The sequence below is a fragment of the Coturnix japonica genome, chromosome 3, assembly GCF_054131305.1.
Source record: "Coturnix japonica strain WE chromosome 3, WE-NBRP24, whole genome shotgun sequence".
Taxonomy (NCBI): Eukaryota; Metazoa; Chordata; class Aves; order Galliformes; family Phasianidae; genus Coturnix; species Coturnix japonica.
The window spans coordinates 64989644-65015372 of NC_140665.1; the positions used below are offsets into that span (position 1 = coordinate 64989644).

The 25729-nt window shown below is 42.0% G+C and overlaps 1 protein-coding gene across 7 annotated transcripts in view; it reads right to left on the bottom strand.

The window, feature by feature from the left end:
• Positions 1–25729, bottom strand: part of PRDM1 (PR/SET domain 1) — a 106799-nt gene that overhangs the window by 31132 nt on the left and 49938 nt on the right. Inside the window, exon 1 of one of the 7 annotated variants that reach the window (XM_085543675.1) lies at positions 1813–1990. The exons of the other annotated variants lie outside the window; for them this stretch is intronic. Within the exon in view, the coding sequence (XP_085399801.1) occupies positions 1813–1818 (6 nt within the window). The 5' untranslated portion in view covers positions 1819–1990. Of the gene's footprint in view, positions 1–1812; positions 1991–25729 lie in introns of those variants that run through there. 7 annotated transcript variants of the gene reach the window in all.

Genomic DNA, 25729 nt, shown 5'->3' on the forward strand with positions numbered 1-25729 from the left:
AACCCCCAGTCACCTCCCCCAGAACTGGATTCTCACCCTTACTGATTCTGGTTAGAACTGGACCCAGCGGACCCGTTTTGCAAACTGCCCCGGAAGCCTCACCCAGGAGTTCAGCACAATCTGTCTCTGAAGCACAGCACCAAATTCCAGGACTCCTAGAGACCGACCCCACACACTCAGGGGTCTCCTTCTGTTTAACTTTAGCTTATCACCCTTATATTAACTTTAGTAAGTGTTAAAACTGCACTCTAAGTTGCTCTTAAAAAAAAAAAAAGAAGAAGAAGAAGAAAAAAAGAGCATGGAAGATGCCAAACGAATGCAGGAAATGTTGATTCTACTATTAATATCGATGAATCCCTAATGCATTTGAAACCCACTTGAGGTAAGTCAGTAGAGTTCTTCTCCTGACAGCTATTCTCCATCAGACTACCCCAGCTAAAGCTGTCGATGCTTTTCCTTTTGCTTTGTAACGTTTAAACGAAGTTTAGATCTCACCAGAGGCTACCACAAAATTATGCGTTTTACCCTAAGCAAACATAAAGCCCTGGAGACAAGGGTTTAAAGCAGTGCACGTGTTCTCTTGATTTATCATCTTAAGATAGAAAGCTGCCGCAACAAACAAAACACCTCCTTGAAAGTGGGACAGTGGCAGATTGCGGTTCAGAAAGCTCCAGGATCTTTTGTTTTCCCAGAGAGCAACAACGGGGCTTTGCAGAGAAAGACAACAGCCTCCCCTTGCCGAAACCCAAATCAGTCCCTATAGGAAAGCCTGCCAACTGCTAGTTAGACGGTAACAAAATATTGCAGATAATTCACTTTTCACGATAAAGCAAAACCAAGCAGGCATGCAGCACCCAGCAGGGGCTCAACTGATAAAATGGTGTCAAACTCAAACCATTTGTCAATTGGAAGGGGAGAGAGCGAGCTGAAAGATGGACTCAGGAAGTAGATTTATCTAGTGCGACACATTAACTAGTATAAATACTACAGAAAAAGTAAACACATTTAAGCAGCAGTATCTGCAGGCAGCACAGAAAGGCTCCCGAGGCTCAGCCCTGGCCGGCCACCTCACCACTCAGCTGTCAACCACGACAGCAGTAGCATTTTTCTTCTTGTGCGGGGCTGCAGTGCCATTTAATTCATGGCGCTAAAAGGTTTTATTAAAAGCATACATTATAATTAAACAAAACAAAAGCGTGACTCCTCTGCTCTGCTAGTCTCCTCCCTCCGCCCAGTAGCCAAAACAATAAAACCACCTTGGCAGAAAACAAGTCAGGTAACATACCCCAGAGAAGATCACAGATTTCTTATATCAGCCTTGGTTTTACATTTTGCTTGCTCAAAAGCTGCCTGAACAGAAACTGCTGGACAGCAAGCTCCCGAGGATGCCGACGGGCAGGCAGCGCAATGTGGGGCATGCAGACAAATCCCAGTCCTGCCAGGCAGAAGAGCTCTGCAGGTGCATGCTCTCCACTGAGAAGTCGAAACAACACCGTTTTGTGGTGGCTTGTCTCTCCCTCAGTCGCAGGGGAAAGGGAAAAGGGTTCAGAGGCAGGGTACTGACCCATGGCTGTGTATGCCAACCTCGTGCCTGCAAGCCCGTAACATCAGAGAATGGCATGTCACAGCAACAGATCAATCTGACATTCAACCAAGCAGGAAACTCAAAAAAACCAACAGTAAAGTAAGCAGTATACGTTGTTAAAAATAATTAGGAAAAAAGAAAGAAAATAATAAAAGAGAGAGAGAGAGAGAAAAGAAGGGAGTTAGTTCACAAAGGAGAACACAGCCCACTTCTTTGTTTAGCTGTACCTTCATGTGTCCCCACAGAGCGGGCTCCCCACCTCCAGCTCATGCATCTTGGGATGTTAGTCCAAGGCAAAGCCTGCCATCCGCCCGGCGCTGCGCACACCAGCGCTGCACACCCTTGCACACACAGCACACACCCGCGCCCTCACTCCCCAACACGCACTGCCTGGAACCGCTCCGAGGATTTGAGAATTCCCTCCCTCCCCTCACATCCACTCCACCCCGTTCCGTAATTAGGCTTAACAAGAGCAATTAACAAAACAAACTCCTCTCCGCCTGGTGGCCTGATAATTCTGATTGTCATAATGTATTAAGATGTGTAAGCCAGTTTAAAATAAAGGTAAATTACAACATTGCACAAGAGCTGTTTCGCACCTATTTTTACAGCTTTTATCATAAGGATAATGAACATTCAGCCACGCCTTGGATTTAAAAAGCAAAAACCCAAACTCTGAACAGCAGAACTCCAAATAGGACCAAGGGGACTATTGTGGGTTTTTGCTGGTTTATGAGAGGGCTGCCCCCTCCTTCTGCACAGCGGTACCTCAACTCCATATAAACAGGTCTTTCTTATTGGAATTACCTACTAGCCCTAAAAATCTAAGATATAAAATGAAGTTTAAAGGCATCTCCTGGCTTTACACGTGTCCAGGAATCAATAGTTTGTAATAGCTGCAATTTTTCCCTGCCTGTTGTTTAATGGCATGGCACTGGAAGACAAAGCTTTTAGATGTTCTTTAGATGTTTGTTTTTTTGTTTTCCCCACCCACATTCAGTTCACTTTCCTCCAGCAATCAACACAAAGAAATTTGGTGTCAAAAACAGCAAGAAATCAACAATAAAGGACTGGATGAAAATGTGGTCAGTGAAGAAGTTTCGATGTCCTTTGATTTTGGTGAGCTACAGGTCCAAACCACACAGAAGATTTACAGGAAGCCTGCATTCAGTTGGAAAACGTGCCTGCTTGCACTGAGACCCACTTCTAGGTCATATCCAGTCCTTGTTCTGCTTATACACTACATGAGCTTGTAATTATGCTGTCAGCATAAAATTAGTAAACAGAGCAAAATCATAAGCTCGCAGAAAATTCACAAGTAGGAGATCAGAACACAAAACCATTTGGTATGTGACATGAACTGAAAAACTGCTCTGCTCCCTCAGATATGAACAGCCCAATTCAGAATGCCACCTGTCTACTAACTGCAAACATTTAAAAGGAAAGAAAAAAAAGAAAGGCCGGTGTTGCCAGTACATTGCTGGAATCCTGCAGCTTCTGATAAGCTGGATGTGTTTTCCTAAGTCAGTGATTTCATCTCTGCTGGGTGTCAACATTTGCACAAGAATAATTTTGGGGGTCAGAAAGACATCAGCAACTGAGATTTCAAAAGGTTTCATAAGAGCACAGATTGCTCAAACACAGGGAAAGGAGGGTTTCAGCTGCCAGTTTGCTCTTCTGCTTCTTCATTCCTCCTTCCCTGAAGCTGAGTCAAGGTTCTATAAAAACCCAACGCGAGCCTTCCGCCTAGCAAGACGACAGCTTCACTCAGAATGGCATGTTTTGCGCAGCGGGACAAATACTCCAAAACTATAGAAAATGGAGGATTTTCTGGTGTAAGTCCTTTCCAGTGTTAGGAGATACTGGGTGGAGAGTTACAAACAGATGTGTCGCTCTGCCCTCCTCACGTAGGAAGCACTATCTTCTTTTTCCCACTAGATCTCCTCCTCATTCAGTCCTTAGGTACAAGGGTACTGATTTCTCTCCTCATCCTCCTAGAAAGGCCCAGTGCCTTCCTTTCACTACAGACTTTTACTACAGACCATTCGACTGGAAGGCAAACTAACCAATGTAGCTTTGTATTTTTCCAGTTTGCTCTTCACAGTGGCACCCCCCGAATGCCTCACAAATATCACATAATGACGAATGATTTTCACAGTCTCTCCTCCATATACAGATGAAGGAATTATTGCTATTGCCACTTGGTGGAAGAGGAATGGAGACATGATGGCTTTGATATCAGAAGTGTACATTAATTTGGGGATGCAGCAGCTGATTTCTCAGCACTGGATTATTTTCTTGGTTCTAAGTGTTTTTCCTACTGCCATCTGTGATGGCTCTTGATTTGCAGGGCTTTGAATGAAGCACCCAGGAAACATCAACACTGATGGCCGCATGCAAAACATTTTGTGGAACTGAACTGCCATGGATCTTACTCAGAATCATGGGCAGAAATAGAACTGAGCTCCTCAGAGTACAGGTCCTCTGCCCTGGGGAAGAGCAAAATTTCTTCCTGCAGCTGCCACTTTACTTCTTTATGTCACAACAAAGGAAACGGGGGTAAGAGGTGTCTTATAGACAACATTTTATTACACCACCCCAATTCACCTCCCCCAGCAAGCCTGTCTGATACTTGAATGAGGCAAGTAACTGGCAAAAAAAGTAATTAAATGAGTAATTAAAAACTGCATCATAACGCATAAGAAGATCAAAGCGAGGTTAGGCAAGCAACCTAAACTCTGGAGAACTGGAGCTTGGAGTTGAAGTAATTTTTTCCACATTTTTTTTTTTTCTACAGTATCCTGATTTTTAAAACTGCAAATAGCAAAACTGGAGAACCTGTGGCCTGGCATCACACTGACACCTATGTAGATCATCAGAGGAGTTGGGATACTCATCTGCCATGGACAGAGCTCAGCCAAGGCAGCTAGCAGAGCCATCTGAGCAATTCTATGCTTCATTTTTTCTGGCAAGGTTGGCACTGGCACTGGGACAGGTCACTTTGCTGGTGGGTTTCCCTGGGTGACTTGCTGGAAGCAGAGATAGAACTTGTTTCAGGAATGTTGGCTGCATTCCAGGCTCGGTGTTGAATTTGTTCCTCCCTTTTTCTCTTCCTGTCTCATCCCATCTTCCATACCTCAGCACAGACTTTTGACCAGACTCCTTGCCCAGCAAGTCACAGAATCACAGAATTGTAGGGGTTGGAAGGGACCTCTAGAGATCATTGAGTCCAACCCCCCTGCCAAAGCAGGCTCCCTACACCACGTCACACAGGTAGGAGTCCAGTCGGGTCTTGAATATCTCCAGAGAAGAAGACTCCACCACCTCCCTGGACAGTCCTCATTTTCTCTTCCCATCCACTTCTGCATCTCTTCCCTTTCCAGTCACTCTGATCTCCCTCTCCCATGCTCTTTGTGTTGGGTCATCCCACCAGGTTTCATCTTCTCCTGATTGCTCAGTAGCACTCTTTTTTCCCCCTGCTCCATGAGAATGGGTTGCATTCCCCAAACTCACCTGCCCTCCTGCTGCTCAGCAGGCCTGGTCTGCAGCATCTGAGCAACACCAAGGTGCAGGCAGGTCTCCAGGACCATCCTAGTGCTACTCAGCAGACATGCAGAGCTGATCACCATTCACACTTGAAGCAGACATGGTGTCCAGCCAACTGGAAGTTGTGTGACTATGTTAGTATGGCACTGAGCCCGAGCTAATAAGCCCTGGTGAGAAGCCGGATATATTAGCTTGGGCTTAGCACTGTGCTAATGCAGTCAGGCAGCTTTTGGATCAGAGTTGGCTTACATCCCACCCGCTTTTAACACCAAGCTTGCTCGTCTTCGTCCACAATAACCTATAAAGATAAATCCCTCAGTCCTTTACCAACCTTACTCTCCGTTTCCCTCCTTCCTGACACTGTGGATCTCTAGGCACAGCCACTCCTCCTTCATAATCCCCTCCAGATTCAACACCTGGCCACACACTTCTAAAACTGCTCCTTTTTGTGATTCTCTGGCCTCAGAACAGGTTGCAGTAAGCAAGCACCAAACACTCACTCTCAGTTCAGGCATTCAGTCCCAGATGCAACTGCATTCATGCTCTGAAGAAAGCCACAATGCCCTCCAGCAGCCCTGTGGTGCTGGCCTGATGGTCGTCTGGGGTGGCTTTGACCTCAAAAGCAATTCTCTGGGGTCTGGGAACTGAAGTTGGAGATGGAGATGGACAAGTTCTTGGAGATGACAGAATAGGTTCCAGGAAGAAATACATAGCAAGTACCATGTAAGAAATAACTGAAACACACGTTCAGAATTTAGTAGATTTATGAACACCTAAAAGCAGTAGGGTCTCCTAATGCAAATGATCAGTCTGTCTTAGCAACAGGTGATGCTACCAGCCCTACTTACATTAGACATTAATTGCCCGAGATTCATTTTAGGGAAAATCCTCCTCTGTGATTTAAAGAAAACATAACACAAAAATCACATATAAAGCAAGTGCAAAGCTTTCAATCCTATCTCCTTGGCTGCATTACTCTTTCAGTGTCCCACACCAAATGCACCAGAATTGTATCAGTTATGAAAAATGACAAGATTTCATCAAGTGAGACAGGATGCTTCAGCTCCAACAAGTTTACAGAGTGCCTATTCTCATGTACTAAATCCTAAAGAGCAATAGGCCAACAAAAATGCTGGCGCTACTATTTTTCATTACTGTTAAGATTAGAAAAATATGTAAGGGACTATCCAATTGCAGTAGTTTGCTATAATAAAACCATCACCAAATAACAACGAGAAAATGTACGAATTACTGAAATCAGTTAATGAAATATTAATTTACACCAACCTGCCCTGGCATACTCCTCATTTAGAATTACCAGCACTACGCACACACAAATCAGGCAACAGGGAGAAAGAGAAGCTTGCAATCAGACCTAATGCCTTCCCTTCCTCTCAGCCCCCAGTACAGGACAGCCACTTCCTTTCTACAAACGCTCTGCTCAGATCTGTACACAAGGCAGGCCACATCTTCCGGGGAGGCTCAAAGCCTTTGCAGACACACAGTTGCCTTCAAAGCCTTGCTGGAAATCTGTGTGGGAAGACTCTGAAATATTAAAACCATCCTATACTCTATTCCTCTACGCCAACAACAAACCCCTCTACACTTATCTATCACCTCTCTGTTCAATCTATTCTGGGTTGCAGAATAAACTTTCTGAATACTGAAAAAGATGCACAATTACACAGAGCAGCACCATGCGTGGAAAGGAAACAACAGAGAAAAACTGATACGTGCTTTCCAAAAAGACACTTTTGTCCCAAAACATTACAACGATATATAAGTTTTTCTCCCAATAGTAAAAGCAGGCAACAAGAAGGCTAACGTGAAAATACCATGCTTCAGAATGTAGCTTCACTGTTCTCCCAGTTGGAACCGACTTAACCTTTTGGTTATATCTCCAACACAGCTTGCCTGATTTTCTTTCCCCAAAGGCAACCACTTACCCTCTACCAGATTCATATGTTAGTTGGGTGTGATCTTCAGTCTTAAGAAATCTGCAGCTGAAGGCTTCCCACAGCACTGACAACCACAGCAGGACAGTGAGCACAGTGCTGTGCTGCCCAGCCCCTGTTTGCTGACTACAGACAAGAGATTTTCATGTTTTCTCAGTTTCCCTGTTTCTAACCTGAGTTCTGCTCTTTTGGTGGGGTGACTTTCAGAAGACGCACTGCTCACAAGATTTGTACCCTCACCCTACTGCCAGATGTCCTCTGCAGCCAATTCATGGCTTTGGTTTTGTACTTCACACTCACTTAAGAATTTTAGTAAAAATTCACAGACTGTTATTATTGAAGAAAAGGCATGTACTGTTCTTAAAGAAGGTGGAGAGACCAAAAGATCCAACTGCAACTAAATCCCTGAATTTCTCTCATTGAATGTCTCCTTCTGACAATTCAAGCCAGAAGAACTGTATTCCTTTGAAGTACGGTCAGGCTGAGTAGGTGTGGGGCAGTACAATCTAGATGCGATTTTCCCCAAAGACCTGGGACATCTGCAGTGTGCTGGGATACCAGAAAAAAATGTAAATCAGCACAACTCCTTGCAGAGAGAGGAGTGAGCTAGCAGCCCTTCAGAGACTCCCAGTCGGTTCCTGAGGATGGATGGTGTAAACATACAGATAACAAGGGGGCAGGGTAAATTGGTTTAAAGACAAACAGGTACCAGAAATTCAGAGTATGTGGTGGTTACTGAAACAGACAAGGCAAGTGGAAATATATATATATATATATATTTTCAGATTAATTTGCATAAAAACAAGTTTGACTTTTGGATATACAGTAAATGTGATTTTGTCAATCACCATGCTGGAAAGATCTAAACAAAATCTATTTGGATGCTTATAAACACTTAAAAGTGTCTAAGAGACACAATACATTTAAAAAAAAAAAAAAAGCCAACAATAATGGCTAGCCAATGCTTCCAATTATATTCTTTCTTCAATTAGTCCTGAAGAAACTAACACCTCTATTAATCATTTCAATTAACTACACGCACCACATGACATCCGCACCAGCAGCCCATATGTTGCGTTCCAATCACCCAAATATTAAAGCCTTTTTAATTGATTGATCTAAAGAACATTCAACAGGCTCAAGGTGGCAGCTAGCCAGGAAATCCCAAAAGAAGATGACAAAAAGGTGGGGGTGCTAAACCAGCTTCCCGGTTTGTTTTTCCTCTTCCTCCCGGGTTCGCTAAGTTAATCCAATCACAGTCCATAAAGCTCCTTTTTAATAAAATAAATAAATAGATAAGAGAACACACATGTTGGCTTTCCCTAGGAGAAGCCCCCTCCACCAAAGCCCGAGAGCCACCCTGCTAAGAAAGTGCTGCATGCAAGGGTGCATTTTTTTTTTTTTTTATCCGGCAGAAATATTTAGCTTGGCCACCCGCCAGGGAATGCTGAAAGAATAGCCTGAATTAGGGGATTTACCTTCCACGTGTTTGGCACGCGTCATTAGAGGCTCTGAAGAGCTTGTCTCTTTCGCTCTCTCACTCTCTGTTTTTCCTCCTCCCCCCCCCCCCCACCTCAAAGCTTTGATGCAGAGAATAAAGTATGAGCTGCAAGAGCAGGCGACGCATTGCACTGCTAAGTGTTGGCACGGTGGCTTTTGAAGAAAACTGATGCCCCGTTTCAAAAGGTAGAGTAATTTATTTATTTATTTATTTCTCCCCCTATTCGGGTACGGAGTGATATGAAACAAGTTTCTGAAGTTCTTCTGTCGACAGATTTAATACTTGGAGAAAGTGGCTCGAGAGTAAATTCCTCAAGTGAAACTCCCAACCACAGGGTATTTCGGGAACTCATTTGAAAAGTTAGTTTTGTAACAATAACCCGTGAATTGCGCTGTCATTTGACTTTTATACGCTGTCATGCGGACTTACGTTATGTTAAAAAACACTTCTTCACATAAGTGCTTCGGTTCTGCAAATACCTCTTAAGATCTCTAATCAGAACACATTAGTCAAGACGGACGGTCCATACCTCGAGTAACCTACATAACTTCCCAGAGCTTCTCATTTGTGAAAGGAAAAACGATATTATAAGACAGCCTTCGTCCCCTACAATCTACTGTGAGAGATAAATGGATGAGAGGGGGCAGTTTGCAGCTGAATAATAGCACGGAGGTCCATGAACCAACCATAAACTGAAATGTTTCAGTCTTCTATGCAGAGCAGCCGCATTTACAGGGCAGTCTGGCAGAACTCTGCTCCCAGTTTCCCAGTGGCACTCCCAGTGTTTTCCCCAGCTAGTGAGAATTGGGGATTGCCCGGCTGGAGCAGAGCTGAGCCTGCTGTCTGCTGATGGTGTTATTTAAATACGGGCCCTATTCACATCTGAGTTTTATCACTATTGTTTCAAGTAAATCAGTTTAGAAGCCATTTGCCAGCACGCTTACTCAAAGTAAGGTTCAGGCACTGAATGGACGCCCCACTGCAAGCATAAACCAGCACACCTCAGCAGCTGGCCAATATCCATACACTGCATACAGCCAAACCTGGGTTTTATCCTTATTTATCGTCAGGATGCTGACTCTATCTTCACCCTGTCCTTGCTAGTGAATACATCTGGGTTCAACTCTGTTTCAGTTAGATTCATGTTGCCAGATGACGACATGTGATTTTTCATCTCTCTCTCAGTGAAACTGGTACACTGTGCCTTGCATATCAGCAAATCCTAAGGGCTACAGAAAAGCAAATTGGAGGGATGAATGACGGCCTCAACTGAACAAAAAAACAAGAAAATAACTCCCATGTCGGAAGGGTGCTGAGACCCATCTCCTCACTGAACATAAAACTTCTCAGCTGTAGAAACCTCCCTATACTTTATCACTTATAAATAAGTAATTCATCATACATACCCAGGCTGAAAACCACACAAATGATCAGCTCTCAGTTTTACTCAGTGGAAAGTGAGAATTGGAGTTTTCCACCCAAAACCATAAAGGCTGACAAGTTCTGACATGTTTTTCTGACCTCTGTCTCGGACCCCAAGTTTCTGATTCAATTTAAAGAAAGCCAGGCAGCCACTTCCCCACTCTTTACATAAAAGAAGTTAACATCCGTGCTAATAATACAGCTACCTGTTCTTTCATCAAAGGCTTCAGCAACTGCAGAGGCTTTATTTTCATCACAAGGAAAAATTGCAAAAATAAAGCCGCCCAGTTGTGCTGCTAACAGTGCAGGTTTGTCTATACGCAGTGTACGGATACAGGCTGGTTGCTGAAGCTTTATGCTTGTAGTAAGGCATGTTTGCTGCTAACTGAATCTGTGAGAAACTGGCTCTCTAAGCACTTGACTACTGCAACAGCAATGGGAAACAACAGATAATCCAGCACTGGATGTTTTTACTTTATCAGAAATCAGAAGAGCTGTTGGCCAGTCCTGGCCTGTCCCCCATTGGATACTTCCTCCATAGGAAGACTGTCATTTTAATAGGAAATAATGGGGAATGAGTTGTCGTGGGGCAGTGAGGGGGTGGCTGGCATCCCCCAGTATGTGTGCCTACAAGAATATCCTACAAGAATATTCTGGGAAGAGTCTGCTTGCCCTGCCTCTTTAGTGACTGCAGCAAGGCCAAGCCTGTTACAGTGCTGTGATGTGCATTCAGAAACTCGGGCCAAGCTAACAGGGAGCTTTGCCTCATAATATGAGCTCAGTAGAAAATCAGTGGACGTATCCGTCATCATTCCAACAGGCTTGCTATGTTTAAGGAGGCTGCTAGGCTTATCATATTTACAGATTAAAAATATGACCTTTAAAAGTGAAGTAAAAGGAACTCCACCCCTGTTCCCCCCCCCCCCCCCCCCCCAATCTCATTCCTCTGTGATTGTAATTAAAACCACACACCAAAACATTTATCCAGCCTTCTTTCTGTAACAGTTCGGAACCATACTCTCAAACACTGTACAGATAAGCCCAACCTTTATGTGTTAGCGATGCACAATGCAGTAAATTCTCCTTTCCAAACCTGCCGTCTTCATTAAAATCTTATTTGCTTGGTAATCTCCTTTGATCGCTAAAGTTATAAGAAGCCCCCTCCTCTTCTTTTGATACTATCAGTGTAGCTTTTGACCAGAGAGCGTGATGAATTAAATGTATGACAGATATGACAGGTGAGGAGTGCTTGGAGAGGGCTTAAACAGCAGGGATAAGACAAAGCCCCCATTTAAGAACAAAACCCCTACCCGATGGCTAGCCCGTTAATGACCAACCACTCCATTTGTCCTGTTGGATGAGGAGCAAGCTGATACTACAGACAAAGCTTTGTTAGCCACAGGCCTGTTCTTCAATCAGGCCACACAACCAACTAATTGAAATGCCCGTTTTCCCCCCCTCAGGATTTGATATACAAGCTAAGGGTTTTGTAGGTATACTCTTTTTTTTTTTTTTTTAACCCTCCCTGTAATGTATTAATTCAGCCACCACAAGTTTACAGCTGGACTAAGTGGAATTACAGCATATAAACCTAAAAATCTATCTGCAGGGATCCAGCTAAGCCCTGGAGAGAGACAAGTCCAGCAATACAAATCCAAGGAATTTTGGAAGTCAATCCATTAGGATTACTAGGCCTTTGATTTTGGAAGTCATAGGCTCAAAATATGGAAGCAATGAACTCTCAATCTTCCTGAATTTTAGCCTATTTTCAGAGGACTTACTGACCCCGTTTTTATTCTATTAAAACATGCCAGTAAACACAGATAGAATTATATAGTTTTTTTTCAATGTGTTTGCAATAGAAAAGATGTAAGAATATCTATTTCCTAACATTGTTGTTATCAGCATCCTTAAAATTTCTTATATATTTTCTGTGTACTAGGAGGCGTCAATAAGCAAACTGGCCATCTTCATTGTCAGCTAAAGACCACTCTCCTTCCCTTTTAAGTTCAGGTTAATTTTTGGTACTCTGTGCTCTAACTAAACAAGGAGTTTCAAGTTCTGGTTACTTAAACTACAAACTGCGTCCCAGAGGTGAAGAAATTTCTGTGCCCCCTGCAGACAGGGATTATATTCTCAATGGGTGGTCTCTTATTTAAGCCTTCCAATCTGTGGTTAGCAGAAGGCCAGCAGTTTCCTGAGGTAGGAGCCAAAGTGATAGCCATTGCTAATCATAACTGTTAATATATATATTTTTTATATATATATATATGAGATTATAGGGACATAGCAACGAATCTGACTTCATCTTTGCTTTGGGTATAATTGAAAACAACAGCTGAAGCAAGAAGAGTCTTTGCTTTCAGAACAAATTCAATTTTTAACTCTGTCCCTTCCTGTCGTGCCATCACAGCATGCTGCAACCAAGTCACAGGTGCAAGTATCAGGAAACCTGGGCTCTGCTCTCAGCCCTACCCCAGGTCTCTTGCATGGCTTCTGACATGTTGTGTACCCTCTATGTGCCTCAGTTTCCTTATATAAAAATGCAAATATTCCTACCTATTTCAGAAAAAGTGTGGTCTAGTGGCTTAAACCACAGAATCAAGACATCCTAATTCTCTATCTGAACACGTCATCAATTTCAGCTGTGGCTTTGAGGTGACTACAGGCACCTACACAAGGGATCAGATGCCTCTGGAAAATCTCAAGTGCCCAAAGCATCCTGGTGGGATGCTGCTCTTTGAGGGACTGGCACTTCTGGCAGTGATGAGAGCTTGGCCTCGCTTGTAGTGAGGTTGCAGGCCCAAGGTGCGGGGAAATGCAGGGCTGAGCAATGGTCATACAGGCTTTGGAGATCTGCTCTCCTAGCAGGCTCTGGTCTTTACAGATGCTTGTCTCCAAGCCATCCAGTGGTGCTGGCCCAGCCCTGGCTTGGTGCTTATGGTTCTAATTCAGCATGCGGAGGCGTAAGGTTCAAGTCCCAGATCTGCAACAAGCAGAACAAAGGACTGAAAGGACGCATGTCCCTCCCCATGGGAGTACTCTGACTTTTGGCTATTTTGCAGCAGAGTGGTTGGTCTCTCACGCTCTTTCCTCCTCCACTTCTCCTTGAAAAACTCCCCAAAGTTTTGAGGCTGTTCCACTCAAGATACGTAGCATTTTGAACATTTTCACAAGGCAGAGAAAGCGTTTCCTGCCTGGCTCCATTTCATGGCTCTTTGGTCTCCTGGACCCTTGCAAAGGTTAATTAAATAATGCTCAGATATTTATGATGCGTAAAGTCCCAGACTAGTATTCATGCTAAGAAGCGTAAAAGGGTCGCTCAGAGAAAATAATCTTGTGGACATTTAAAGGAAAATATTGTTGACCTATACATAAATACACATTTATTCATTATTAATGTGAAAAGAAAAAAAAAAAGTTAAGTGTGGTTGTTAACAGTACAAAGATCGATTTTTAGGGGAAAAAAAACGTACAATTCTGATCAAGACATTGGACAGAAAAGCATTAATCTGGGGCATTTTGGTTTTAAATGTTTCGAACGGAAGCTGCGCTTTTAGACAGCTTTCCAATATCCCTATTAGATATAATGTTATAGTCCTATTACACATGTTGCCTACTAGACGTGCTCCGACTTTTATAGATGTCAACTCCATTTCTTAATTCAAGCCATTTGTCTCCTGTGATCTCTGCGCCTCTGGGTTAGAGTTCCAGCCAAAGAGGTGAGCCAGCTCCTATCTGCAACGTGGCCATAAAATCCTCCGGCGCTGCATCCCCGAGAGCTGCTGCTGCCCCGTGAACAGGCCTGGACTTCGTCTGTCTGCAGCTCAGCACCCAGAAAGGACATTTTACAGAAGGGCTCAGTGGACATCCAGGAAAACTGCTTTCAGGACCCTATCTGAAGGACAATACTTAACTTTCACCACCTGGGCCTGGCCCCTGAAAGGAAACAGTCGCACTCAATTATTGTCTTCTTTTAGACAATTACTATTTAATCAAACCTCCAGCTGATATTAACTGGTAGAAAAAAAGGCTATTTTTAGTCAGGACAGTGATTCCCCCTCACTCCTTTCATCTATGAGTAATGTACTTCCTTTTGCTCTCAGTACCACAAACCAGTCCACACCAGATGCTCAGTATTAGGTAAAATTAAAAATGTGGGCATCATACCCTTTGAAAGATGCTTTGAACTCAAATTAATATACTTAAACCCGCTATTTAAATTAAAGATATCCTGTCTCTCTGTTGTGTAGTTTTCCCTTTTATCAGAAGGGGAATTTTAGTCCATTTAAAGGCTTTTTTTGGTTCAGCTCCACAGACCACGCTTTGACTTAACAACACATTGTAATTTCCTTTTAGCCACAAGAATAAAGGAAACGTATAGAAGCAACACCATAATCTTGTCAAGCACTCTCTTTCGTTTCCCCGAACAAGCCTGTTCAAGAAAATGTGAAGCCTAAGATTTTTAAGATGTTATCTGGAAGAGGTTTAGATCACGGAACACTTTTATTGAAAACAGACACGTGTATTTTTACGTATCTACTGATGTACCCATATACATAAAATACATGCCTACTAAATTCTTTTATGGACAGAACCAGAGCAGCCTGCAACCTGCAGAGGTTTTGCAGAGTTCACTCCCTCTGCCTCAGCACATTACAGTTTCTAAGCTTTTGTTCACAGTCTGTGTGGATATTCAAAAAAACCCACAGATTCTCATATGCAGGGAAGCACAGCCTGAGCACACTGCAAGACGGGCTGTGTGCATTCAGCGAACAGGGCTCTGTAAAGGCTATTGGAAGCAAAGACACAGGAGTTACGTAAAATACACTGGTTTCTCATACGCATGTATGAATAGAGAAGACACAAGCTCCTACACTATTAGCACTATTTTCATCTCAATGTTTTTCAAATCTTGGCGATTTAAATGCGACTGCTGTTCTCCTGGTTTGCAGCATGAGAGCTACAGAACTGGATGCAGCTTGCTGAATGTACTCAGGCTAAGCATTTGATAGGCAAACACCATCCACCTTCACATTCAGCCTAACCAACTCCTAACATCAACCTTGATTAATAAGTTATTGGCAGCACTACAATACATACAATGGTGTAAAAACTGCTTCTCTCCTTTGACCTAAGCCATGGGATAGTGAGAGCCATGGCAAAAGGAGGCAGCCTTGTTTTAGGCGTTGTCTGACACAAACAGAGGATGCTCTGGGGCACCAAATGCACATGGATACTGTTCCTCTGCACAGCCATGGATCTTGTTTGGGCCCTGTTAGCATCTCCCAAGCACCTGTATATTGCTGGGGACTTGACTGCACCAGAACACAGCACAGTGAGCCAGAAGAAACACCTACCTGGAGAAACCAATGATCAGGGTCTGCTTTATTTAGCAAAGGGAGATGTATTAGTTTACAGCACTGATTATGCGAAGAAAATGTATTTTAGAACAAAGGAAACTCAAATGAACCATCTGCAAATCCTCCCAGAGCTGTGTAGACGGTGATAGTAAGGCAGTTTATCCCCAAGAGCTTTCTTCTCACTGGAGGTGTTGAGTTAACTCGCCATGACCTCCAACTGACCCACACACAGCATGTGTAAGTGCTATGTGGCGGTCACAGCCAGGAAGCTCTGCTCCTAAACACTGCCCTTCCCAAACACCACTCCAAAAACCAGCAGCAGAGGTGACCTAGGAGTCAGCCGCCCATCCTTGCCCAGCATGGGCGATGTCTCCCTTCACCCTTTTGGGGTTTCATCCATCTTCATTTGCTTTTGCTTGCTGCCATTTCCTCCGGCTTTTCAATCGTGGGACACTGGTAGCTATTATTCATTCTCTGGTTTCTGACCAGTCACACAGCAAAGAGCTACAGCTTTCTATCAATACCAGATTAATGCTTATTTAGCTTTTATTTTAATCACTGTTTTTTGGGGTTTTTTTGTTTTTTTTTTTCCTACTTGGGTACCAAGACCCAGAGTGCGACAGCTCTTGTGGAAAAGCAGGTTTTACTGCATTGCTGCAGCTTAGATTTATAAGAGAAACATCTCAGTGCAAGTATTTAGCATCACTCTGTAGCTAATTTACTAATAGTAACTAACTCTGAATAGGAGTGAAAATATAACCGAAGTATGAAGAATGTAACTGCCCAGACCACTGGAGGTAGACAAATATGAACAAACATCTCCAGTGTGCACACTTCTTTTCCTTAAAAAGGACAAAGAGGTGAAGTACCAGAATTTACCCCTGTCACCACTAACCATGAAATAAGCACCATGTGCACCCCTATTTTCAGCTATAACAAATCCTTTAACTTGGGTAATTCCAAAAATTATAGTCACCAGCTTGGGAAACTGCATAACTTCTGCTTGGTTGACATTGATTTGAGTAATCTTGTTGCTTGCATAGTTCTGTGTAGACTGATAACACATTCTGGCTCCAAAGAAAAGAGGGGGAAAGCACATCCTTTTTGTCCTAGCCACTTGACAGACTGAAGGGCAAGCAGGAGCCCCAACGATAGACTTGAGCACAGGATCATGCTCTCCATTGTAAGAAGGGACCACAGAAGTGCCACACGCGACCTCTTGTCCCCACATGTGGGAAGGCAGGCTGCATGGCAATACACCAACCTGCCCCTCTGGGGACCACACAGATGTGCAGCTGGTGAAAAGCATCTACCAGCTCAATAGGAAAGACAGAAAGAGTCAGAGATTTTGCATAAGAGGAAGAGATTAAATGACTTCCCCAAGGTTTCACTGAAAGCTGAGAACAGAGACAAGGAGCTGAACACACACATCCTGAATCACAGCCTTGTGTCTCAATCACAAGACCCTCCTTCCTCTTGTGAATTTTGCACCATCTAGGGTAATCAAGAAAAGGACTGCCATGCCCAAATAAATCAGTAATTGAATACTAAACCTATAAATCACATAGAGCATTCGGATGTCTTAACAGAAAGGCAATGAGTTCCAAAGACGTAACAAGCCTTGCTATAGTTCCAGAAGGAGGAAATCATTTCCTGTGCTGGTCATCCATGCTGAATTAAGATCAGTTTCAATGGCAGTAAGTAAGGTAACATAGAACCTTTCTTAGAAAAAAACACAAAAGGGCACATCTACAAGCCAGCTCCAAGCATGCTGACCATGGAAAATCATGGTGTCATGAGGTGCATGGCTATACCAAGGCATCGATAGAGACATCAGCAGCCAAGTTAACAAGCCTTAGTGCTTAGGAGGGCATATGCAGCTAAATCCAGGGATACATTTATACTGCTTCTTAGGCTACCTCAGTCTCTGTTCATGCTCCTGAAGGCCACTGAACCTTGTTCCATTATGCAACGCAAGCATGATCTTCCTTGCTTTCTGGCTTCACCAAGGTTGGGAATGGATATGGTTGTGCTCTATAAATAAGTCATGGAGTAAACAGCAAGGAAAGAAGAAAGCTGCTGCAGCTGAAGTTTTTGACACAAGAATAAAACCGACCTGTGCAAGATCTGGTAGTAAGTCTTTCAGCCTGAGAAGCGTTCTTCTGTAACCACAGCAGAGCAAATAAAAAATCCCAGCATTGCTAAGACAGATATTGTTAATTAGTAAAGTGAGTTTTTGAAGAAGTTGACTTTCACAGCATATGCCTGGGCTGAGTGACAAGACTGCCTCTACAAATATCTTTTCTACACAGCGTTTTTGAGATACTTCAAGGAAATATCACATCACCGTGGTCTGGATGCTCAGATACTTCCAGAAGGATGAACTAGTAAGGCCTCATGCATACACTTTTCAAAGCAGACCATAAATAATAAAATGGAGCTTTCCAGCTTCGGAGAAAAGTTTATCTGACGGCACAGTATAAATGCACATGCATGTGCACAAACATTATTTTCAATATCAAGACCATCTTCAAGCTATTTCTCACTCTCATAATGCATTTATTTTATGTAAAACAGATGCAAGTCTTTGGGGTAGGCTTAGTCTTGTAGCCTCACGCCATGAATGTCCCTTGTAAATAAAGCAGGAAATACAAATTTCCTTGTCTAGTTCCAAGCCAGAAGGCCACTAGCGTAAGGAGCCACCAGCACAATCAGCTGGAACCCTTTTGGCACCCCGTAGTGTCTGCTGGTTGGGTTTGCGATCTTTGGACCATCACAGATCAGTGCAGCTCCACTGAGCTGTGTCCATTTTTACCACCTGTCAAGAAGACGAACTTGTAGTGATTCATCTAGCCTCAGTTCCTCAAGCATGTTCTGAAGCTCCACAGTAACCTGCTACATTAACACTATTTAATATCTGCATTGCTGGTGAGCATAGAAATGCCACCTTTGGATTAAGGTCACTGCCATGTGCTGTGCCTAGTGGGACAAAGAACAACTAAATACAAGAAGAAACAAGCATTAGAAGTGCAGATTATAAAACTGCACCAGAAGTCACCAGAACTGAACTGATGAAAAAAATCCACTGAATTCAAAATAATTCACTCCTGCCTTTCTATCTAAAATATATTTTCTACAAATCACTTCCTTTTTCTTCCCCAAATGGTGGTGGATGCAAGCATTTCCTTTACCGATGATGGAACTGTTAGCAAGTATTATTCCAGTATTCACTGAACTTCCTCCCATCCATTTGTTTAGAGTTTATGTTGTCAGACTCAAATGCCATTAATAAAAGCAGGCTGTTCAGTTCCGACAAACGAAAGCCTCGCAAGTTTACAGACACAATTGCTCCAGGCTCCCCCTACGGTCCATGAGATATGGTGTCATTTGAATGGACTCAAAAGAGATGCATTTTCACACCTGTCAGGCCTAGATTAATATCCCCACTAATTGCACTTTAGGAACGGCCAATTAGTTCTAGTTACAGAAGCTTTCCTGGGCAAGGGGGAGAAGCAGCCTGTTCTCACCATCAGGGCTCATTCTTCCTGGGACAGATTCATGTCCAGTGCTGTGTGTGCCTCTGAGGTGCAAACAGGAGTGCTGCCATACACCCTATCCCGAACCTACTTTAATGATGATGGAGACATAGAGGTGACTGTGATTGTAACAGGAAGACAAGCAAGTATGACACTGAATTTACACAGACCAACACTCACTTTCAAGCTAGAAGTGGTCGTCCTAACCAATCCTTTGTTTTTTGCTTTAAACAGGTAGTACTTAATTTCTAATATCACACTTGCAGGGCAAAAAATAAAAAATAAAAAAAAATCAAATCACGTTGCTGAAATCACAAAATGGGATTAAGTAAAGCCGTGGCCTTGCGGCAGGCGGCCCAAGCACAAGCGATACAGGTGAAGCGCTTAAAAACAAAAGTCAGGGACCAAGGGTTAGTCCAGCAATTCGAACGTGACAGGAAGGCTAGTTAATAAACACCAGCTAGCCCCTTCAATTACAGCAATAAATTGTTCAATTGGTTAAATGTCCACAGGTTCTGCCCCAAACACCACTGTGAACTGTTTAATTAGCAAACTCTTGCATCACTGGACAAACAGATAGAGGTGAGCTGGAGTTGGGTGAGGGGGGACACTCAGCCCCTTGAGGAACAAGCAGCATTGATGCCCTGGGCTTGTCTTCTGCAGGGCTTATCCATGCCACACAGCCAGTCACTCTCCAGAAAGCTTTCATGCACCGCTGGGCATTAGTCATTCATTGCGGCCTATTTTTCAAAGCAGAATTTAAACTGCACAGGCTAAATATGTCTTAATCACTATTTTTTTCCGCATCAGCTTTCTGTATTTTGATAAGATGTCCTACAAATTGCAGCTTCTCACCTGCCGCAAGATTAGATAGCCAGGCAAACAAAGCAGGTTATACGACATGAGAGATACCAAGTACCTGGAAACTGCATGCTGTACAGAACAGACCTGAGATTGAAGTCAGCAGGCCTATTTCTTGAGAATATTTAACACATTAAATTTTGGATTATCTCACAAAAAGTTAAGGACATCCAAAGCCTTGTAAAATCATTTATCATCAAGATCATGCTTGGTTCCTAATGGCACTTAACATATATCCCTGAAGAATATGCAATCATACCATTAAATTTTTTGATACAAAAAATGTTTTTGGTAGACCCATTTTAGCAAAATGATGTTACTTCTGGAGAAAAAAGCCATGAGTTTAAGTTGATCAATGAGAACCCATTCAGAGTTTAAATATCCATTTGAGTTGCTTTCTTTGGACCTTTGATCACTCTGATGAACCAGAGATGCTGCATATTCTGTTATTAAATAAAAACCACATATAAATACAGGGAAAAGTATTTTCAAAAAATCACATAAATCGTATCAATATAACTCAACTTCACCTCTGAAAAACAACCAGTAAAAGGAGGTAAGTACCAACGCTATGTTTACGGAATGAGGAAGAATTGCATTTACCTGCCAAAGTTTTCTCTAATGAACTACCACAGAGGTAAATTTATCACAATTGGGAGTAGGATACTGCGCCTGTGGAAATCTGTCAGTGACAGCCCAATCTCTGGCAAAAGTATTTATTTGGAAAAGGGCTTTAGGGAGAGATGTACACTCACAATCAATTTTTTTTTTTAAATAACGTTGAGAATGTCTATTATTCTGTGTTTCTGCTTGAGAGGCAGAGCCCGGCTCCTCAAAGGATATCCGAGGGATATGCAAGCAGTTCAGTTCTGGGGGAAGGAGCGGATTAGGAGGACTATGTCCCTGTTCTCTGCTTGCAAAACCACACAAATTGTACTGCTGAAGTCAGGATGTTTCTGGGTCATCTCGCTGGCTCCTGGAAGATCCAGCACTCAACACATGCTTGAAGATTCTCCCTCATGTACCTACCATAAAGGTCCAGACTTGCTCTGGGAAACAGATCCCCGTAGGCTAAGCAGTGTTATACTGCCTCACATTTCGAACAGAAATCGTCTGATTTGACTTAGCCTGCAGACCCTTGCAGAGCTCAGCAAAGCGAACTCTTAAATTTGGATTCACAGGAGGCGTCCGTTGAATTCTGCAGTTGCCACAGCATCGTAAAGATAATTCTGAATGTAAAAAGTAATCTTTGTGATGCCAGACCCAACAGAAAAAAGAAAAAAAAAAACCAAAACGCTGCAAAGAGCCACTTTACTGCTAACAAATTACATCCGTTACCTCCTGTTTGTATGAAGTGATTAATGTTACAGAGAATACTTCACTTAAATCCGTACCATTAAAGCTGTGTGCTCACTTCAACAGCTTGCTGAGTCCAGGGTTTTGGTATCTGTGTTTCAGCAGCAGACGATGCCGAAACTTTTTTTGTTGTTGTTTTTTGTGGCTTTGTAGTACAAACTGAATTAACATCTCTGGCAAAGCCTCAGGACAGGCTTTCAGTTGACACCGATTAGCATAGCCTCACTGAATGCTACAGACTGCAGCAATTCACACCATTAAGAATCCGGGGGGCAGGCCGGGGAGAGAATGGAAATTACGAGAAGAATAGAGAACACAAAGCAGCACCGATGTCCTCGCATATAGGCTTTTATTCTGGAGATAGTTTACAAGCAGTTCGTAACCTTTGGACTCCAGACAGTCTTTAGAACCAACACGAGGAGGTTAAAGATTCGGTCTGAACTTTCCATCCAACCACAGCACTGTAAATATTTGGAAGGTGCACTGGAACTCATAAAGTTCCCATAAAATGGATGTTAGTGAAACAAAACAAGATAACCCTGAAACTTGCATTCGTCGAATGATTTGAGGCCATATTACTTTAATCCAAAGAAATATTAAGGGTACACATATTTATGACTTTGCTATGCTTAAAAGGGAATTTCCCAGCAAAATAAACAAAATGCACTTTTGTTTAACAAACATAGAATAGAGTCCAGGACCATTCTCGCATTCCAGATTCCTAATTTCAGATTCAGTGAAAATACTGTATTTATAACCATAGCCTTCCTATATCCTAAACGGAGTAATTCATAGCAACACGTCCATTTTTTAATTATTAATTCTGCCTAAGAAAAGTCACTGGGAGATTCACAACACAAAATCATTTGTGTTTCAGTCTTGTCAATATTTCACTGATTTGTTTAAAATATACTTTCACTTTTTACTTCCAGTAGAAAACAATTCAGTTATCCTGTTACACAATGCTCATAAATAAATCTGTCAAGAAAAAAAAAATGATTTTAACAAATAACTTCAGGCTACAAACTAAGGTTTTGCTCTTTGACAGTCATTTGAAAAGACTCACTAAGAAAAGATTTACAGCTACAGATCTATCCTGCGAATGAATGATTTTTAAACTAATCAGTATGTCCTCTGGAGGCCTTCATTATATGTTAGCTAGGAAGTGACACAAACTTAATTGACAGAGCCAAATGAAACAAAGCCAAATGAAGTATATTGCTAATAAGCAATCCAAAAATAAAAGAGAGTTATTTCAGTATTTTACTATTGGTTTGCTTCTTGTCAGATGCTTAAGGCTCCAAGTCACGTGAAACTTCATTGACTTAAATGTACTTACACCAGTAGTGCAAGAGGGAGTTGAGAGTCCCACAGTATTTTAACTAAGTTTTATCTGGTAAATAAAGATACCTTAAATAAACAAATTGGACACCTTTGTCCTGATCAGAGGCTTCTATTATGAGCAGCAGATGATACACAGTTATGTACACATTCCTTTATTCAAAGCTACGAATCTACTTCGTCTGTACAGACAGGTCACTAAACTCATCAAGGGAGGGAAAGTTAGTCTGAAAAAATGATGCAAAATAGACAATTTATGAAGTAATTAGTGTGTCAAAAAGCTGAAATACAATCATACTCTGACTGTAACAATGAAAGACCACATTATACTGGTTTTGCTCTAGATGTCCATTCAAAGTTTCCCATGTAGTTTTGGATTTCTGCCTTTAGGACTGAAAAATCTGAATATGTAAGAACAGATCCTTTTTTTTTTTTTTTTTTTTAAATTATTATTATTTTTAATGAGAGAATTACAACTGATCCAGAATCAGGAATTCTAACAGTTAAAGAATAATTCAGACAAAAGAGATTAATGCATCACACTTTTAAATCAAAGATTAATCAAGCTGATGATGTGATGCTATCGCTGCAAAAGCTGAGTGAGAAGTCTCTCCCACATACTTTTTGCTTCGATATACCATCATAAGTTCAGAAAACAAAACTATTATCCCATTATGTCTTGACAAGCAGTTTCCACAAAGTTTTCACAGCCCCCAGAATATAAGCAAGATCCACAGAATTTTGACTCACCTGATCTAATAGGTTTTTGGCTTGTACAGAAAGCTCAAAGTCTCAGCACTATCTTGCCCCTTCATTCACCATACAGAGTATCTCCATACAGTAAGCTCCTACGTAAAGCATGTTCTTGTCTATTTCTCTCACTTGCCTTGAAGTGTGAAAGCAAAGCTACGCCAGCTATTCTGAGAAGCTTTATACTGCATCAAGCACCTGTTCAGACAAGAGTCAGTTAAAAAAGCAAGCTAACAGCTGAGCTGAGGTCAGCCACGCTATGAACTTCAGGACATACTCAGAGAACCCACTACCCTCAGCTCTCCCATCTTTATTTGAAAATAGAAGCTCTAGTAACGTGATGCTTTCCGTCCCTGTTCGAGCAGAGTGAAAGCCCTCCTGCTGTCCTCTACTCTTAAGAAGAAAGTGTTAGCCTCCCAACCTGCACTATGCCTCTGCAGAAGTAAGACAGCTCATCCCACACTTGCTGTGTTTGTTTAAGGAGCACGGGTTCAACAGAGACAGTTAACCATTAGCTAGTGCCCATGCAGATCATATTCCACTCGCTATGAATACTTGTTAAGTATTCCTAAATGAAGCCTAGTTCAAGATGGGCATTTAGGTCAGTCAATCTTCTCCAAGTGTTGCTGAATGATAACACTGACTGCTGCAGAGCCACACATGGAGCCAGGCTTGGGCATAAGCTCCATGTTTGCAGAAAAGATGGTTCTTAAGTACTTTGCTTACACACCTCCAGTGTTTATTACTGGTACCAAACGCTCCTCAGAAGGAATTCAGAGGCACTAAAATATTATACTAGAGATTTGTATTTGTGACAAACATTCCTAAGGAGTGACCATACAGCAAAGTTTTGTCTTAATACAGTAATCTATAAGCAACTCAGCTTTACAGGCTGAAAAGACACAGCAGCTATCTTCCTAACATATAGTGGAAGCTAATGCATCTCTTCCAATCTCTTTTTTTTTTTTTTTCTTTTTTTCTCTTTTCCTCTCATAAGTTAAAAATGTTGGTCAAAAAACTGCTCAGTGCTGGTATTATTTTGTGTTACCTAAATTTTGACAAAAACCTTAGTTGTAATGATATCCCATCATGTCCTACAATGCACAAGTTTTATCATCATGGGTTATTGTTTTTCATTACACAAGTATCTGTAATTCCCAAGGAAGAGCACTGTGCCAGTTTATGAAATGCATAAACACAGAAACAAACTTCACCACTTCCAAAAGAATGCAATCAGACAGACAAGGGAGGCACAAAGAGGGAAGGTAGTGTTGCCTTTGCTTTTCAGGATCTGTACTGGGACTTAGAAAGATTAAGACCCTTTTGCAACTTTAAACTTAGTAGACTATTCTCATTAAGACAGCTTGTTATACATGCTAGGGCTCAACACTGCCCAGACTGAAGTAGCAAGCACAGTCTTCATTAATTTAGCCTAAAACAGACCTAGGAACTTAATGTGCCTCTTTCCTGCACTGTACCCACTACCTGACCACCACCATCATTGCCCCACTTGTACACTACCCATACACCGTTCCTCTTGTGACAGTTGGTAGTATCCTGTTCCTGGTTTATATTAATGCAGCATCCCAGTCCAGTGCCTAGCTTTTCAATCTTTGCAGCACAAATAAGATTAATTTTTAATTTTAAGGCCCTGATTCAGCAGAACATTCAACTACATGCTTAATTCTATCCCTATTCAGTAAAGTACTTAAGTATTTGCTTAATTCTCATTTACTCCCCTGAGACTTGAACATGTGCTTAAAGATAAGCCTCTTCTTAAGTACTTTGCTGAAGTAGGGCCTAAACTGTGATCTAGGATCCAGGAGGGAAAAAATAGATCAATAATGTGTTTTTTCCTCATTAATATTAGGCTAACATTTGAAAAGATAAAGAAAAAAAATCAACATTAAACAGTACAGTTAGTGCGGTTGTTTTATGGGAAGAGGCAAAATTTATAAAATCCTGCAAACAATTTTCTCTTGAATATGTCCTTCTTGAACTCTTATGTCTATAAAATTAGATTATTTCAGCATGCTGAGCCAACCACTCACTCTCTTTTGCATGATCAGAATCTTAAAGTTTTTCAAGCTAGATACCTGATGATGAAGTATAAAATAAAATTTAGAACAGAATCTAATGTAATGAGAGCACTGGAACAGAATTCAGCTTTGTCTTATCTTAAGACAGAACTAATGGGGAACTTGGGGAGATGCCAGAGAAGGGACACCGTGTCAAAATGCAAGAAGAAAGGAAAGAGAGCTGGGAAGAAACTGCTGGAATGTCATCGACAGAGATCATGCAGATTCAGTATTAGACATTTCCCTTGCAATAAGGTCTCATCCTTAGGCCAGCAGGAAGATAGTAATGTGATCAGGATGAAAGAAGCCTACAGAGTTTGTGGAAAATGTGTCTACATGCCTGTTTCAAGGACATCAAATATCTATTTAAGTGAAAAGGCCATAAAAATTGGGAAGCGATGGGAAAAATATCTGCAAATGAAATACACATTCTAG